At 25.9% G+C, this 16,795-nt stretch overlaps 1 protein-coding gene across 1 annotated transcript; it reads right to left on the bottom strand.

Annotated features, from left to right (window-relative positions):
• Positions 1–527: 527 nt before the first annotated feature.
• On the bottom strand, positions 528–16,344 carry LOC107071324 (uncharacterized). Its single transcript, XM_015330230.2, has 4 exons — positions 16,288–16,344; positions 4,541–15,389; positions 4,181–4,420; positions 528–4,098 (listed from the first exon to the last, which is right to left on the bottom strand). Exons 2-4 carry the CDS (start codon positions 15,305–15,307, stop codon positions 4,033–4,035), a joined length of 11,073 nt encoding a protein of 3,690 aa, XP_015185716.2. The 5' UTR covers positions 15,308–15,389; positions 16,288–16,344; the 3' UTR covers positions 528–4,032.
• Between the last annotated feature and the right edge of the window lie 451 nt (positions 16,345–16,795).

Consider the following 16,795-nt stretch of genomic DNA (forward strand, 5'->3'; position numbering starts at 1 on the left):
AAAAGGAAGATGGCGTAAAGGCCGGAGGGATGGAAGCAGAGGGGGAGAAGGGGGATGAAGAGATATTAGTGGAATTAAGGAAGTGATAAAGAAAATATAAAAATAGGGTAAGAATCTATGTAAAGCGAAATGGAAACAGAAATCTTATAACTTTTGGGACACGATAAAAATGTACGTTACAATACATCATGCTGCCTTGACTATAAAAATACCTAATCGTTTATTTTAATATTTGAAAATTTTATCTAATATACTTATTTAACATTTTATTTAATATAATTCCATTGTAAATAAAAAAAATATATTTAAATCCCTATTTTTATATAAAAAATTATTTAATATAATTTATTAAATTTACTACGATTTAAATCAAATATATTACTTAACAATTTACAAATATATCTTGTAAAAATTAAATTATATACAAACATATGTATAACTAATATAATAGTTTTTAATATTAATACTTACTGTATTCTTTTTTTATATATTAAAAGTTTCTATAGGTTTATTTAAAAAAAAGCAAATTATTTAATATGTCCTACATTTCGCAATTCAAATTTAAACTACAAATAATTTTATTGTGAAATAATTTAATTTATTAGATCTGACAAGAAATCTGATCTATTAACGGCGTACATATTGGGTCCTATTGGTTTAATGGATAATTAGCATATTTATCTGCCAAAATATCACGTTATACTTATTTATTTATGCGCAAAGAAATTTACGTAAATATTTATTAATATCTATAATATTTCTTTATTATAGATACAGAAATATGCTAATATAACAATGTGCACATATGTATGAAACAACATTTAATTGTAAACGTTTGTATATAACACGCAATTATATAATAAAACCAACAAATTTATATTACCCTCACACCAAGCATAATTATAAAATGTAATTATTTGTAATAAAGCAATAATATATTTTTTTCAGCTTATTACTATTTATTTTATTAATTTTTTCAAATGAATAAATAAATAAATTGACTTAAAATTACATAAAAATAATTATAACAATTTATAGCCTCTTATAACTTACGTATATACTATGTAAATATTTATGGAACTGTTGCAAGTACATAGAATGCATCTATATATGTATATATATATATAGAATTATGTATTTTTTTCACAATATATAAGTGTATGTTACAACACAGTCACATACATAGGATCTTGCCACGCCACTTGTGCAAGTAAAGCACAAAGTTAAATGAAAATGTAATTTAATAGATTCGTCCTCAAAACTTAGCATAAAATTTAGCAACGATTCTACATGTAAGTCAATAAAATTGTTTGTAAATAATAAATAAGAAATAAAACTCTTCTATTTGATCTATGTATCGATATGTGCTGATCGGATTATATTGTTTTTCTTTTATTATTTACAGTGATAAATAAAAATGAGCATATATATATATATATATTAATTTTTCTTTATATTAAAATACATCTTATCCCTGTTGATCCGAATTCAAATTAAAATTATAAAATCTTTAAGTAAAAGTAATTATAAGTTTAATTACAAATGATAACAATTATATTCATAAACTATAAAGAATATTTAAAATAAAATACATTTGCGATTTACAATTTAATTTGTAATATTTTTAAAAAAGGTTTTATATATATTCAACTGTCAACAGAAAACAAATAAATGATTACAGGAAAATCTATTATGTGTAATATTAAAATAGCGTGGAATGTATAGGTATATTTAAAATTTACTTTTTTTATTAGAATAAAATGATTATGAAATTGGTGGTATTAGAAAAGATTAAAATTGTATCTAATGTACCCATATTTCAATATATATATATACAAAGTTTTATATAAAAATTTGAATTGCATAATAGTGTCTTTGGATCGCAAATAAATGAAGTTGCTATAAGAAACTAATATTTAACTGTTTTCTCGTGATATTATAATTAAAATCATGAACTAAAATTTATATTTCTTGTAATAATCAATATCATATAACATGCAAGAAATGCAATTTTTGGTAAACTTTGGTTTAATTTTGAATAAATAGTGAATAATTCTGTATAGAAAGTTAAATTGAAATCAGTCATTCAGTTTATGCAGTTATGCATAATAATTTTTAGTTGTTAAATAAATATAGTATTTTTTACTATAAGTTAATTTTATATCGAAAATCACGACATTATACGAATATTTGATATTTTTCATTTTTTCTAAAAGTATACTGGAATGATTCGAAATAAATATTTCCTTTTATAGCTAGAAACCTTGCACATATATACATTACATAAATTTACGTTATGTAAGTATTAGGAAATTATGTTAAAAATCTAATAAAACATCATAAATTATATGTAATATGTGAGATATAACAATTCTATTATCTAGAGAAATGTAACAAAGCATTATATATGCTTTGAAAATTCTCAAACAAACAATCTTGTTAAATTCTATTCAGTAATAAATAATTGAATTTTAAATAATGCTTCTTTACAATTTATAATTAATGTCTGTTAAAAATTAAGTAGAACATTTTTATTAGCAATTTCAATTTTTTGCTTTAAAGGATTTTGATAAATAATTAAAATAGTTAACAATTATAAATTCAATTTAAAAATTAACGTATAAATCTAAATATGATGATAAAATTATATAAGAATTACTCTATGTATTCTAGTCACTTTATGTGGTGCAATTTATATGTAAATACTTATATTCATGACAATTTTCAATATTTAATTTATACTTAGAAGGCACAAAATGTGAAAAGTACAAAAGACACATGAAAAGTCATTATCGACGACATATGGCTCTGTAAATGTTGTTATATGTAAAATTATATTATAAGCACTTTCTTATATAAATATTTTCATTCTATTTTGAAGATATATATACTTTTTTGTATCCATAAGTAACCAAGCCTTCTTTTTATACTAACATTTGATCCCATAATTAATTACGCTTATAGAAACATTGCAAGGTTAGAATTAATTTTTTATTTGTAATATTTGATTGAAGATATTGCACGATTAATTATAAAATAATTGTTAATAAGTGATACTATAACAAATAAAAGTTTTATCAGAGACTACAAAAAATCTAACAAATAAAAATATTAACTGTTCGATCTACTCAATCAATGTACAATACAGCATCTTACAGTTCATTATTTTAATATATGTATAATTGAATATTGGAACATCTTATAGTTTATATATCTTCTTCATTTTAAAAGATATGACATAATATATGCCTATATATTTAACTTATAATAATTAAACATTGTTAAATATATATATGTGTGTACATGTGTACATATTTTTAAAACTGGAACAATAAATATATAGGTATACATATAATCCGTAAGTTACACATGTATACATATATATGTATCTATATGTAGATATATTTTCTTTATATATAAATAAACATTCGTTTATATATATATATATATATATATATGTGTATGTGCTTGTATATATATATATACACAGACACATATATAGATTAAATCATTCATAACCATGTGTATATAAACTAATAGCCATCATAGTAGCCTTTAAAAATTGCAATATTGTTGGCTCGAAAGTCCATTTTTTAAAATCATGCCTTAGTGAACACACTCTTCTATAAACAGCACTACATATGTGTAAAAATCATGTGATGACTATAAAGAATAAACAACAGCCATTTTATTTAGAGCTGTTTGTGAAGTTCAAACAACAGCTTTATGCACTAGCATACAGCATTGCGGTATTTTGGTGCAAAGTCTCAAACCTTTATATAATAGTAGTTTTAGTTACATTATTACTCTAATAAAGTCTTTGGTTAAATAGTTAATTACTACATAAAGTAACTGTTTCAGGTAACATACGGTCAACGAAGTAACAAATATTAGCTTACTCAGCTAATTCCAATCAACTCCATTATACTGATGTGGTCAAAAACATGTGGACTGTCATCTAATGATTAGTTGAAATATGAAATTTTTGCCCATCTCTCTTGACACGTTACGTAATTCAATAACTACTTTTGGTTATTTCTCGACATTATTTGGTATTAATAGATCCGGTTCTGTACCATCCAAGAATTTAGCTAAATCCTATTAAAATAAATAATAACGTATATATAAGATTATTCACGAAAAAAAACATTATAGATTAATCTGTAATAAAAAATACTACCTGAACAGCAATTTGTAAAGGTGTCAATTCTCCTATAGAACAATCATTTCGCATACTAGTAGCTCGTAATAGTTTCGAACAAGGTTTGCCAGTAAAAAGAATAAAAAGTGCATGAATTGCTCTTCGCTGTGTCAATTCTATATGACGATGTTGATATCCAGCTAAATGTCGTCTATGACGAGATGTCGTTGGAAACCATTTTTCACACAAATTACAATATCTTTTATGCCTTATTGTTGACTGTACGAATATAAAAACATTATAATTTAAAATATTGTACTTTTGTTATTTTTAAATACATATTTTAATAATAATATTTAATATTTTAAATTATATAATAATAAAACACACATATATTACCTTTTTATGATAAGCTAATTGTCTAACAATATCATTTACAGTCATATCATATTCTTTTGCTATATATTTTTTATCATCTTTTTTATCATTTGATGCTAATACTTCTCCTTGCAAGCATTTTAATATTTCATTTTGAGTAGTTACAATCTCTTGATTTGTTATAACAGGCGGTGATCTTGAACTATCTCTATCTGAACTTCCATCGAAACTAAAAGCAATTTCTGGTTCTAATATTGGCATATTGTCTTCTCTTTTATTGGATTGATTAAAATTTTTATCATTTTCAATTTGTACATCTTCATTATCGGATGTCGTTTCAATTTTAGGATGAGTCATATTTTTTTCAACTTTAACATCTTGATCTTTATCTTTCACTTGATGAGTATGACTACTTTGATATATTAAAGGTTCATTCTCATCTTCTTCCGATATTTTACGATATTTCGCATAAGTTGATATATTTTTATTTGGCACAGATTGACTGTATCGTTTAAGAGTTTTCAATGATATTATAGGAGAATTTTGTGCAGAAACTAAAGTACTTTGCACATTAACATCAGTATGTTTTATATCTTTTTTCTCTGTACATTTGGTAATTTGTATAACTTTATTTATTACTTCATTACAATTCTTTTCCCCTATCTTTTTTATATTTAATTTATTCGTTGATTGTTGCTGATTCATTTGATCTATTTCATATGTATGATGAGTAGTAACAGTCTTAAGAAATGTTTTTCTATGACTACTAGAGGTAAGATAAGAATCTTTATTTTTTTCTATAAGTGATCTCAATTTTGGTTTATTTTTTGAAGTGGTGTCATTTTTAGACATAGATAAACATTTTTTCAACATTTCTTTAGCAGCTAATACTTCCTTCATAAGTAAATCGTTACAATAAAGGTTCTCACGAGATGCAATTGTCGTTTCCATTGTATGATTCTCTGAACTGTCATGTGTAAGAGTTGATATTGATAATGAAATATTTTGTTTGCTAGATATTTTATTTTTTTCTGAAACTTCAGAGCTTTGTTGATTATTATTAGCAAGTGGAACATCTTGATTTGTATAATTTTTTAAATCATGAAAATCTTGTATTTTTTGGTTTAGTTGCCATGCTCTAAGTTGTGTATCATTAAAATGTTCAGAATTTAACTCATGTCTTAGAGGTGGTGTTACTACAGAGTCAATATTAGTATCTGTAACTTCTAATTCTAATTCAAATTGAGTAGGTATAGCATCTTCTGAATACAATTGTTCAGTTTCCTCATTGTTAAGGCTGTTATTAGGTTCTTCTATTCCAACTTGATTTATGTCTGGAGAAGCTGGCAAAATTTCTATTGTTGATTGACTTTCGTCCGAGGAATCCAATTTTATAACCGAACAATCATGATCTACAGAATCATCTGTTGTAATATCAGATTTCGAAGATTTTAATTCAGAGTCATTATTTTTTCTAGGAAACTTATTATTTTCATTATCATTATAATGATTCAAGTCATTTTGCGTGATTAATGGTATTTTACTTACATTATTTGTAGAATTAGCATTAAAATTTATAGTATTGAGATCACTATTATCAGCATTATTTTTTAAGGAAGGGTTATTTGTTATATTTGTAGTATCTGTTTTTATTATTGAATGGTCCTTATTATCTGTATCGTCTGAATTTTTATATAAAGATTTATCTACAATATCATCAGAAACACAAGATTCTTCTAAATATTTATCATCTATGTCCCATAGATTCTTTTCAAATTTGTACTTGCTAATTGATTTTATAGATAACTCATTATGTTCTTCTATTCCTTCACGAATAGGTGTAACTTCTGTATCAGATAACTTGTTATTACTATAATTATAATTTAATTTTCCACTTTCTTCGTATTTAATTGGACACAAATCCGATATAGAACTTGATTTATATAATTTATTCAATTTATTATGTCTTTTATCTCGAAATATTCTTCTTGATTTGTGTGAAGAAATAATATCTATACATTTTCGTGTTATATATGCTTTAGATATTCGGCAGTATTTTAGGTCCTTTACCATGTTATCTAAATGTCGAGATCTTTGTAATTTAACTTCTGGTTGCCATTTAGAGCTATTTATTATTGTATCACTACCACCTTCACTAAACTCACATTTAAATTCTGCACTCGCAGAGGCACGTTTGATTATAACCTTTGGAACCTTTTCTGAAATGCAGGGTAATAATTTATTTTTGACTTCACGTTCAGACACAGACGAATTATCGTTTTGCTTCAATATTGATTCAATTATATCTTCATGTTTTTGAGTCAATTTTATTTCATTCTTATCGCTTTTATATTTTTTCACTGCTAAATCAACGGTTTTTACGTTTGTTTTTTTTCGAATGGATTCCATAGGTAAAATGACTTCTTGAGGTTTCTTCAGTTTTAATTTAGGAATTTTCTCTTGTTTTATTTCTTCATTAACCAATGACATTTTATTAGAACTAGTCTCATTTGTTGTGTTAGAAGTTTTAACTTCCATCACTAATAATGAAGATTCTGCTCGTTCATTTTGCATAGTTGTTGCTTCAGTTCTAATTTTCTTTATTTTTACTTTAGGAACAATTTTTTTCATATGTTTCCTTTTAAAAGAAATTTCCATATTGTCACTTTCAATATTCTTTTTTAACGATTTGTCATTAAATTTTATTTTCATTTTAGGTACTCTACTTTTATTTAAATCATATTTATGTAAAGAACTTTCAGAATCACTGTCACTTCTTTCTTTATCTTCTTCATTCTCAATAATAAAAGTAGAATGTTTAACTTTACTAAGTGCAAAAGAAGGATACTCTGATGATGTTTCTAATATTTCTTCTGCAACAGATGTAGAACAGGATCCAGTATTTCGGATTATCATTTTAGGTATTTTAGGTTGAGAAGACAGTTCAGGTCTTGAATCTGTGTTTGTTTCATTTTCTTCAATAATAGTTCTAGAAATCATTTGTATATTTTCATTGCAATCTGATGTAGAAGGATAGTTTGTATTAATATATGCAGTAGTAGTAATATCTGGAGGGGATAAAGAACGCTCTTCTTCCACTTTATTGTTTATATCATTTGTTGAAATTTCATTAATTACATTTGTATTTGTTTCTAAATTTAATTTTGATATATCCTCCAATTCTGGGATATTACAAGCTTCAACATCACAATTTCTTGATTGTTTTGAAGATAAATATGAATTACTATTACTTTTATTTTCAATACAATATAAATTATTTTTTAATTGTTTTCTTTGTGATTCTTTTTCTATTGTATTAACTGTTTCTGAACTCTCTTGTGATTCATTTGTTACATCTGATACATTATAATTTTGATACTTCAAAGTATTTATATCTTCTTGTTTTAACGATGATTCTTCAACAATGTCTATTTCATTGACATTGTTTGGTGAAAAAACTTCATCTTTTATTATATTTTTAATTTCTGAATTATCCGACGAATTTAACGAAAAGATAGAATTTCTCTTCTCCGTACTTTTATCTTTGTTTATTTTTTCAATGGAATCAATGTTTTTATTACAAATAACAGACTCTAATGAAATAATTTCATCTTTGTTTTGATCCATATACATTGATTCAGATTTTATTTTTTCTTCTCTAGAAAAAGGAATATCATATTTATGGTCTGTTGTTATGAAATTATGATTCTGACAATCACTGTTATTTATTTCGTTAAAAGAAGACTCTTCAGTTTCCAAAATAATTTTAGGCATTTTCGATTTTTTCATTTGTGATAAATGCATAGAATCTCCATGAATAATATGTACTTCACTATCGAAATTACTAGGACTAATTATATCACTTCCCATGATTTCTATTTCATCATTTTTTAAGCAATTTGAAGGTAACCGTCTCCATCCCTTTTCAGAAATAATATTATTGTCAGTGTAGAAAATATTAGCTTCTGTAATTTGTTGATTTAAATTTTCATCCTCATTACTTTTAGATACTTCGTTCTGTAATGAAAAATTTGTATTTTCTGTTTCACCATTGCTCTCATCCTGATATTCTATCTTTTCTTTTTGTTTAGAATTATGTAATCGTTTCAAGGAATCCGAACATTCTACATCTAATGTTGTTGTGAGAAGAACATCTTTTTTAGAAATTACAATATTCTCTTTTGCATATTTCAAAATATTCCCTGTATTATCAAATTCTGTTTCAAAATTTGTATTACTTTCATCAGAGCCTATTTCACATTTTACATGGAAATGCTCATAATGTCTTTTATATTTGGATATTTCAGAAGTAATTGGTGATTCTGATTTTTTTGTAATATTTGTGCAGATATTTTCTGATTCTAAATGAATAATATTTGGATCAATCTTTTTTTCATTAAAATATTCTAGATCTTCAGAAAATGAATTATGTTTCATGAGATTATTAGTGTAATGTCTTTTGCCTTTAAAACGATCTTCTTCCGAACACAGTTCCGAGAATTTAAGTTGATTTATATTAGGCTTAAACTTTTTCTTCTCTAATTTTATAATAGAATTTGATTTCTCACTTGTTAATTTATTACTTTGGTTTAAAGAACATTCAGTAACTGATTGATCACATATTGCATAAGGCACAATTGACTCCTTAATTGTATCGCAGTATTTCGATTTAATATCACAGCTTTCCGTTGAACTGGGTTTTTGTACAAAGCTATCAGTAGATTTATGCAAAGAAAATGTATCATTATGACTATTTTTTTGAATAGAATTACTTCTTGTATTCTGATACATGGTATATGCTTCAGTTACTCCTAAAATCTCTGCTTTTCTCATATTCTTTTCTTTCGAATGAATATTATTATCAAAGATATCTTTTAACTTTTTCTTATGACTTTCAGATTCTTTTGTAGCCTCATTTTTCAAACTATCTTTATGAGTACTACAATTATCCTCATTGCCATGCTGTTTTTGTTCCTCACATTTAAAGTCAGAAAGATCTTTATTGTACTCTTTATGTACTTGACTATCAGTTGTACTATTATATTGTTTTTCTATTTTGTGGTAATAATGTTTTAAATCTAGTGCTTGATGTTTCATAGAGTGAATATTTTGTTTACTATTCTCATTCTTATTAGAATATTCAGAAAAACTTTTATCAGTTGATTCACTCCAAGCGATTTTTGTATCATTACATTCCAACGATATCCTTTCTTTATAATTATTTATATCTTTTTCTTTTTTAACAGAAGTATTCATCTTTAAATGATTGTTATATTTATGTGGTGAATATTCTTCTACATTACAATAAGCTCTTTCTTTATTTTCCAGGACTAAAGCTTTGGGATTAGGACTATAAGTTATCTTTCCATCTTTAGTTCTATATACAGGAATTTCATTTCTGTTATTTGATTCTTCTATATTAGTAAAAATAGGATTTACATAACCACTAGTACTTCCATATAAATCACATTCTTCTAATGTTTGATTTACTATAGGAGTTACAGGACGTCTCCATTTTCCTGGCTCATTATCATTACTTTTATTACTTTCATTAGAAAATATGTCGAAATTTGTAAAATCAAGTTCTGCAAATTTTTCGTTGTTCATGTTATCAGTTTTAACATGTATTGTTACAATATTTGGCATATCATCATTCTTATCGGACGAACTATCGTCTTCTTCTTCTTCATCTTTTTTATCTTTATATTTATATGAAGCAGATGATGAATCTTTCATTTTATTTTTTTGCGTATTATTCATTTTTGATATATGTTCTGTATTAGCGCTATTTTGCATACAATTTACGTTAGATGTAGCACAACTGTAGATTACATTAGAAGGTTCATTTTCTTGGTCAATTTTATTAAGTAAATCATTCATTTTTGTATAGCATAGACTTTCATCTTTTGTATCATTAGGTTTGTCGACTAAATTCAATGATGTATGTTGTTTCTTTCTTTCATTGGAAGTATTAACGGATGTAATTTCTTGATCAATTTCTGTATAGTTATTATCTCCCATAGAATTCTCTAATCTACTAAATACATCCTTTGATAATGTTTCTTTTCTTTTTGAATATTCTTGAGGTAGTGTATCTTCTTTATTTGTTGGTACTGTTTTATTTCGAACTATTAAACTAAGAGGTTCTTCCTGTTCTTTCATTATATTTTCCACACTTCCATAACAAATATCTGTACTCTGACATCGATTGTGATTTGTAATTTCATCAATTTTATTACTTCCTTTTTCTGTATCTAATTTTCCATATATGTCATATTCTTTTATATTTGATAAACAAGTACTCTTGTTACCGTACACAGAATGATTTGATTGATCAATCATTTCACTATCCACATTTATAGACTCTTGTTGCAATAACTTTTCTTTGGCATTACGCTCTGCACACAATACATTTATTTCAATTTTAATTCCTTCAGAGCAACTATTTAAATTCTCTTGTTTCTTATCTCTCAAAGTGACTAATTCTTTGCATATATCATTATCCGTAAATTTTAAATTAACATTTGTAACTTTAATTTCAAAATCAGAATTTACATTTTTTGTTGTGAAACTTTTAGAAACAGTATATAGCTGTTCCTGTTCTGATTTTTCGGAAGTAATAGAACAAATAGCGGTTGTAGAAGATGACGTTTGACTTGAATCTACTTTATTCTTTAAATTTGTATTCTTCTCTAATGCTTGGGTATCTTCTATTGCAGAATCACACTGTTGAAATTGAGTACCTGTATATCGTGATATAGATCTTTTATTAAAATAATTATTTTCTATATGTTTATTGTTATCAATGCATTTATCAAGATACATCATGTCATTGTTTACTTCCATGTATTCATTGAAATTCTTTTGAGATTTATTTTTTTCTAAAATTTTACTTTGGTTATGATCTTCCTGAGAAACATTTGTAATATCAGCGTTTGCATTTATTTTGCAGATTTCGTCACTCTTCTGTAACTGACCATGTACTTTTTTAGAAATAGATATAGATTTTTCTTCTTTTACAAAAATATGTTCATTATCTTCTTTTTTATTTATTGTATCATTTTCCAGTTTAGCATTATTTTTAGTATCTAAGATAGAATTTTTGTTATGTGTTACATGGCCAGGTAACATTTCTATTAAACTAGCATTATCCATAGAAGATGAATGTACGTCAGAATTTTTTGTAAGTTCTTGATGTTTAGACTCATTTCGAAGATCTTTAGAAAAACCTTCTCTATCTTTTTCTTTATTTGCACAAACATTTTGAGGACTTTTAGAACGTAATTTATTATTGGTTAACGTATCTAGACATTTTTTCTGTATTGATACAGTATTTACATTTTGTAATTTGTCAGCTCTAGATGCATATATGTTTGGAACGGGCAAAATATTTTTAATATTTGATGAAGTATTTTTTTCCATGTATCGTAGTGTGTGTCCTTCCTCTATATTTTCCCTTGAAATCAATGATAGTGGACTTTTATCATTAGGAATGTCCTGTTTTAATTTAGTTGCAAACAAGCACTTTGATTGTTTTCTTGTTTCAACATTCATTTCAGGACTTCTATCATTATTTTGAACAGTATTTATCATATACTGCTCTTTATTTTCACTTGATTTGTTTTTTAATGTAGATTGAGATGTTTCAGTCAGTGTTGTTGATATTTTATAATTTATAGGTTCTGAAGGATCTTCAATGCTTTGAAATTTATTACTATTGGTTTTGTCGACTTTTGTATTCTTGGAGTTTTGAATAGAATTTTTGTGCATATCAATTGGTGCACTTTCTGATTCATACTCATTTGTTGAAGATTCACATACATCAGATGATTTTTCATTATATTGTTTATCTATTTTTTTAGTATTCGTCATAATTGAATTTTTATTAGAACTGGTTTGCAATTTATTGTTTCTAGATGCTTCAATAACTTCACCTTTACCAGCTTTATTAAAATTGTTCGAAGCTATAGTATTTTCAAATGAATTAATACTATTATTATTAGATTGATTTGCTTCTTCTAAATTAAATTGAAGTAAAGTATTTTCTTTAGAAATAACAGTATCATCTAAATGTTCATAGGATCCGATTTTAATAGGAGAATGAGTAAAACTAATTATTGGACTATTTTGTATAATCTCTATAGGATTGGAAGATATAGAAGACTCACGTTCTGATGGTTCTTCACTGTCTGAATGAATAGGTGTATTTAGAGTAGTGGATATTGGAGTACACTCAGTTGTAGGCAAATCAGGTAGACTGATATCATCTGTGTTATGTGATTCCTCACTTGCGAAACTATTTTGTTTTTGTAAGTTTGTAGTTTGTCCATTTAAATTATTTTTTGATACTGTTTCCAAAGCATTTAATTCTTGATTGGTATTCTGAATTGAAGACTTTTTATCTTTCTCAGACAAAGTATCATTGCTGGTATATGTATTTTTGTTCAAAGCTTCTACATTTGTAGAATTGTCTTTCTTATTATCATCACATTTTCTTATTTCTTCTTCTAAATTTACATTTTCTCGATAAAATGGTATTGAACCTTGATGTTCTAAGGTTTCTATAATTTGATTATTAGATACCTCCAAAATATTATTTACTTGTACATTATCTACTATATGTATCGTTGGAATGTCATCACTACTGTTGGTTATATAATGTATTATATTTCCAGATTTTGTAATATCTTTATTTCTATATTCAGTTAAATTTTGTAATGGCTCAGTACTCTGAGAAGGAGAATCTAAAGATTGTGAATACTCTTGTGTCACTTTATCATGTTTTTTTGAAGAAGTGATATTTTCTTTATTTACATTCACATTATGAGGTATTTTTGAAGCGTTATCAATGCTTTCATATTCTACAACTACCAATGGTGTTGAATCATTTAAGACAACATGCGGCAAATTTGTATTTGAATCTTCTTCATCTTCTGATGCATCCCAATTTGCTAAAAATTGTCGAACATCAAGGTTTGGCTTATCAGCAAAATCTTTTGATGTTTTCTCTTGTTCAGTTATAGTATCAGCATTACTTGAGTTTATGCCATCTCCTGCACTTTCTTGTATTTTAAACTCAGTTTGTTCGCTACATTTTTGTATTAAAAGCTGGTCTTGATTTTGAAAATCATTTTGATACAAGGATGATGAATGTTCTTTTGGAGAATGATTAATTGTTTGTTTAGGGTGTAGATTATTTTCATTAGATAAATCAGATGGACATAAATCTTGTTCTTTTCCATGTTTTTCTAAATGTTTTGAATCTGCATTCAATGTATGTTGTTGAGTTTTTGGAAAACCATCAGATAAATAAGTAGGGTTTATTAAAACTCCATTCTGATCAAATTGCAAATTTATAGATGGAATAGTATCAACAGGCGTTGATGCAATTCTTACAGGATGTTGAACTGCTGCTGGATATCCATGTGACTGTTGTAATTTTAATATTTCTCTATATCTAAGAACAGATTCTTTGTATTTTGGATGTGATTGATATCCAGGTATTCTTGTAAATTCTCTCAAATGATTTTCCATAGAAAATCTTTGCATTGCAATTTTTTGCTGATAAGAATGGTATCGCGATGAAGTGCTATGCACAGGTGTAGATTGCATTGCAGCAACTTGTTGTGAATTATCAAAAGCTTTTTGACAAGTACGTGGAAATTCTGTTGGTACGTTTCTTATAAATTGTGCAGCGTAATAAGAATTCTGGGTAGAAGCTGTAATATCTACACTGTCATTCAAAGTGGACACAGTTTTAGGTAAAACATTACTTGTCGCATATTGACCTTGTTTAGCATTGTATTTTTGTTGTGCAATATAATTTTGTTCTGGATGTTTAAAAACAGTTGCATCTTGTAAACCCATATTATTTGTCTTTGGATATTCTTTCATAGGATAAGAATATTTCTGACACTCTGCTGGATAATTGTAATTTGGAATTGGATAATTTTGTATCATTCCTGATGGACCTGAACAACCTCTAGACATTGTAGAATCCTTATTATATTTATATTCTGGAAAGTTTCTTCTATGATCCGTATTAGGAATAATAGAGCCTAACATTTCCTTATTTTCAAAATTATCTTTTCGAAAATTATGATCACCGTATTGTCTATTATCTGCTTGATATCCAGGTAAACGCATATTTTCTCTATATGGTGTATTAGATTGATAAGTTCCAAATTTATCCCATTGTTGATAACCTATATTTGTATTTGGATTGCAACACAGAGCTTTACAAGGTATGAAAGATGAAGGTCCTTGTCTTACAGAAGATGCTGCACACATATTATTAGTTCGTGATCCTATAGAGGTGACAGGTGCATTTATATTCATATTGGATCCATTTAAATGAGAATTTTGTCCAGGAAGCGCCATATGACTATTTCTGTATCTGTAATCATCATTAAATGTATTCATCGATCCATTTCTTATATCAACCGGAGCTTTTACATTATCCATAACAGAGTTTCTATTAACCACAGGACCATACTGTCCAATATATCCTTGCATTTGCACCACTGATGGCATTGCAAAGTTATCAGTATTATTCGAGCCATTTGAAACATTGTTCATAGGTGGAAAATGTCTAGAACTGAAGTTGGCTTCATTTTGGTATTTTTTATAGCCTTCAGTATTAAGAGCATTTAATGAAGATGGACTACCACTAGACATAAATGCTAAACGATTTGCATTTACATTATGATCGGTTGATGTTGTTTCATTTAAATTTGTCTGCACCGAGTTGTATTGATGCCAATCCGAAATATTTCCACCGTAGTTCATTGTACATTTTCTTCTCTCTGATATGTTATAAGATTTTCATTCTATTTATATAAGTAATTATTTGCAATTTTATGCACAACATCTGCAAATATAAAACAAATTTATATATAATTAATAAAAAAGAATTACTTCTTTTTTTTACAATAATAATAATAATAATAATAATAATAATAATAATAATAATAATAATAATAATAATAATAATATAGTAGTAGTAGTAATACTCCAATAATTACTTTTGATTATAAAAATGATAATGAATTCGAATATTCTATATACCCATTAATAACCAGTTCTAGATTATTGTATAACTCCTTTTTATAGAATACTTCTTATTCCTATTTATATTTCCTTAGCTTTTTTTTATGTATTCATGTCGGTAAGTATAATACTTATTTGTATATGCATGATATGGATGCATGCATAATATACATGTACATATGTTATCATTTTTAAACTAAATTCATTTTACAATATACTTTACCATTCTATTTTTTATTTTATTTAATTAAATATATTTAAAACTTCTATCATTTTTAATAATTTGTACAAATAAAAGTGATCTATTCATTTATTTTTCCATTTAATATTGCAATTGATTTTATAGGATAAAAAAATTAAATTAAGTATCCATTGCTATACATATATATTAAATTGATGACATACAATGTTTTAAACTTCAAGGTTTATTAACGGAATCTAATCATATTGCTATTTTATGGAGAATTATTACAATTTAATAAATAAAAATGTATAAGCCACTTGTTTACGTACGACGCAACTGTCTAATTCAACTCCCTATATAGACCTTGAAACTGAAACTTTACATAGTTCACACATATTCTTGTACCGACGAACCATTGCAATCGTTAGAAATTTATATGAATGCACTTTAATAAATTATTATACCTGCATACACTTCATATTTCTAAAGTATAAAATAACTATAACTATTTACGTCTATTTTAACTTAAAATTACCTGCGATAACCACTACTTTCAACATGTTCGCCATATTGAACACGACTACATAAAAATTATGTTATGCGCCCTCTAATATAATACATTTTTTTAAGCCATAAAAAAATAAATGTATAGTACACAGCAAGTGGATAAAAAAATGACATATGTAATATATATGCACGTAAATATAAACTACTCAATATATATACTCTTATATACTAATAAAATAGTATATAAATCCTTTTTACTTTTAAAATTTCTTTTTACATTATTTCCTACAGAAATATAGATAAACAATATGTTTTATATATGCATAAATGTATGTTTAATTTTGTTATTTAATTGTATAAAAATATAATCAACAGATGCCCATGAAAATATTATTTTTTATTAATAATACAGTGTTTTTGCATTTTCCATAAAATTAATTTTTAAATAAAATTTAAAGTCCAAAACAATTTTTCTATGATAGCCAATCATATACGTATTACATCTGTTAACCAATCATATCACAAAGCTCTTGGTG

The sequence above is a fragment of the Polistes dominula genome, unplaced genomic scaffold, assembly GCF_049000335.1.
Source record: "Polistes dominula isolate Pdom_NZ unplaced genomic scaffold, Pdom_raw_medaka contig_15, whole genome shotgun sequence".
In the NCBI taxonomy this organism is placed as follows: domain Eukaryota; kingdom Metazoa; phylum Arthropoda; class Insecta; order Hymenoptera; family Vespidae; genus Polistes; species Polistes dominula.

Coding starts and splice junctions, on each gene's coding strand:
- LOC107071324 (XM_015330230.2), bottom strand. CDS start 15,307: ATGAACTACGGTGGAAATATTTCGGATTGGCATCAATACAACTCGGTG. Junction 4,421..4,540: donor AATTAGCTTATCATAAAAAG/GTAATATATGTG, acceptor ATATTCGTACAG/TCAACAATAAGGCATAAAAG. Junction 4,099..4,180: donor CTTTACAAATTGCTGTTCAG/GTAGTATTTTTT, acceptor TTATTTTAATAG/GATTTAGCTAAATTCTTGGA.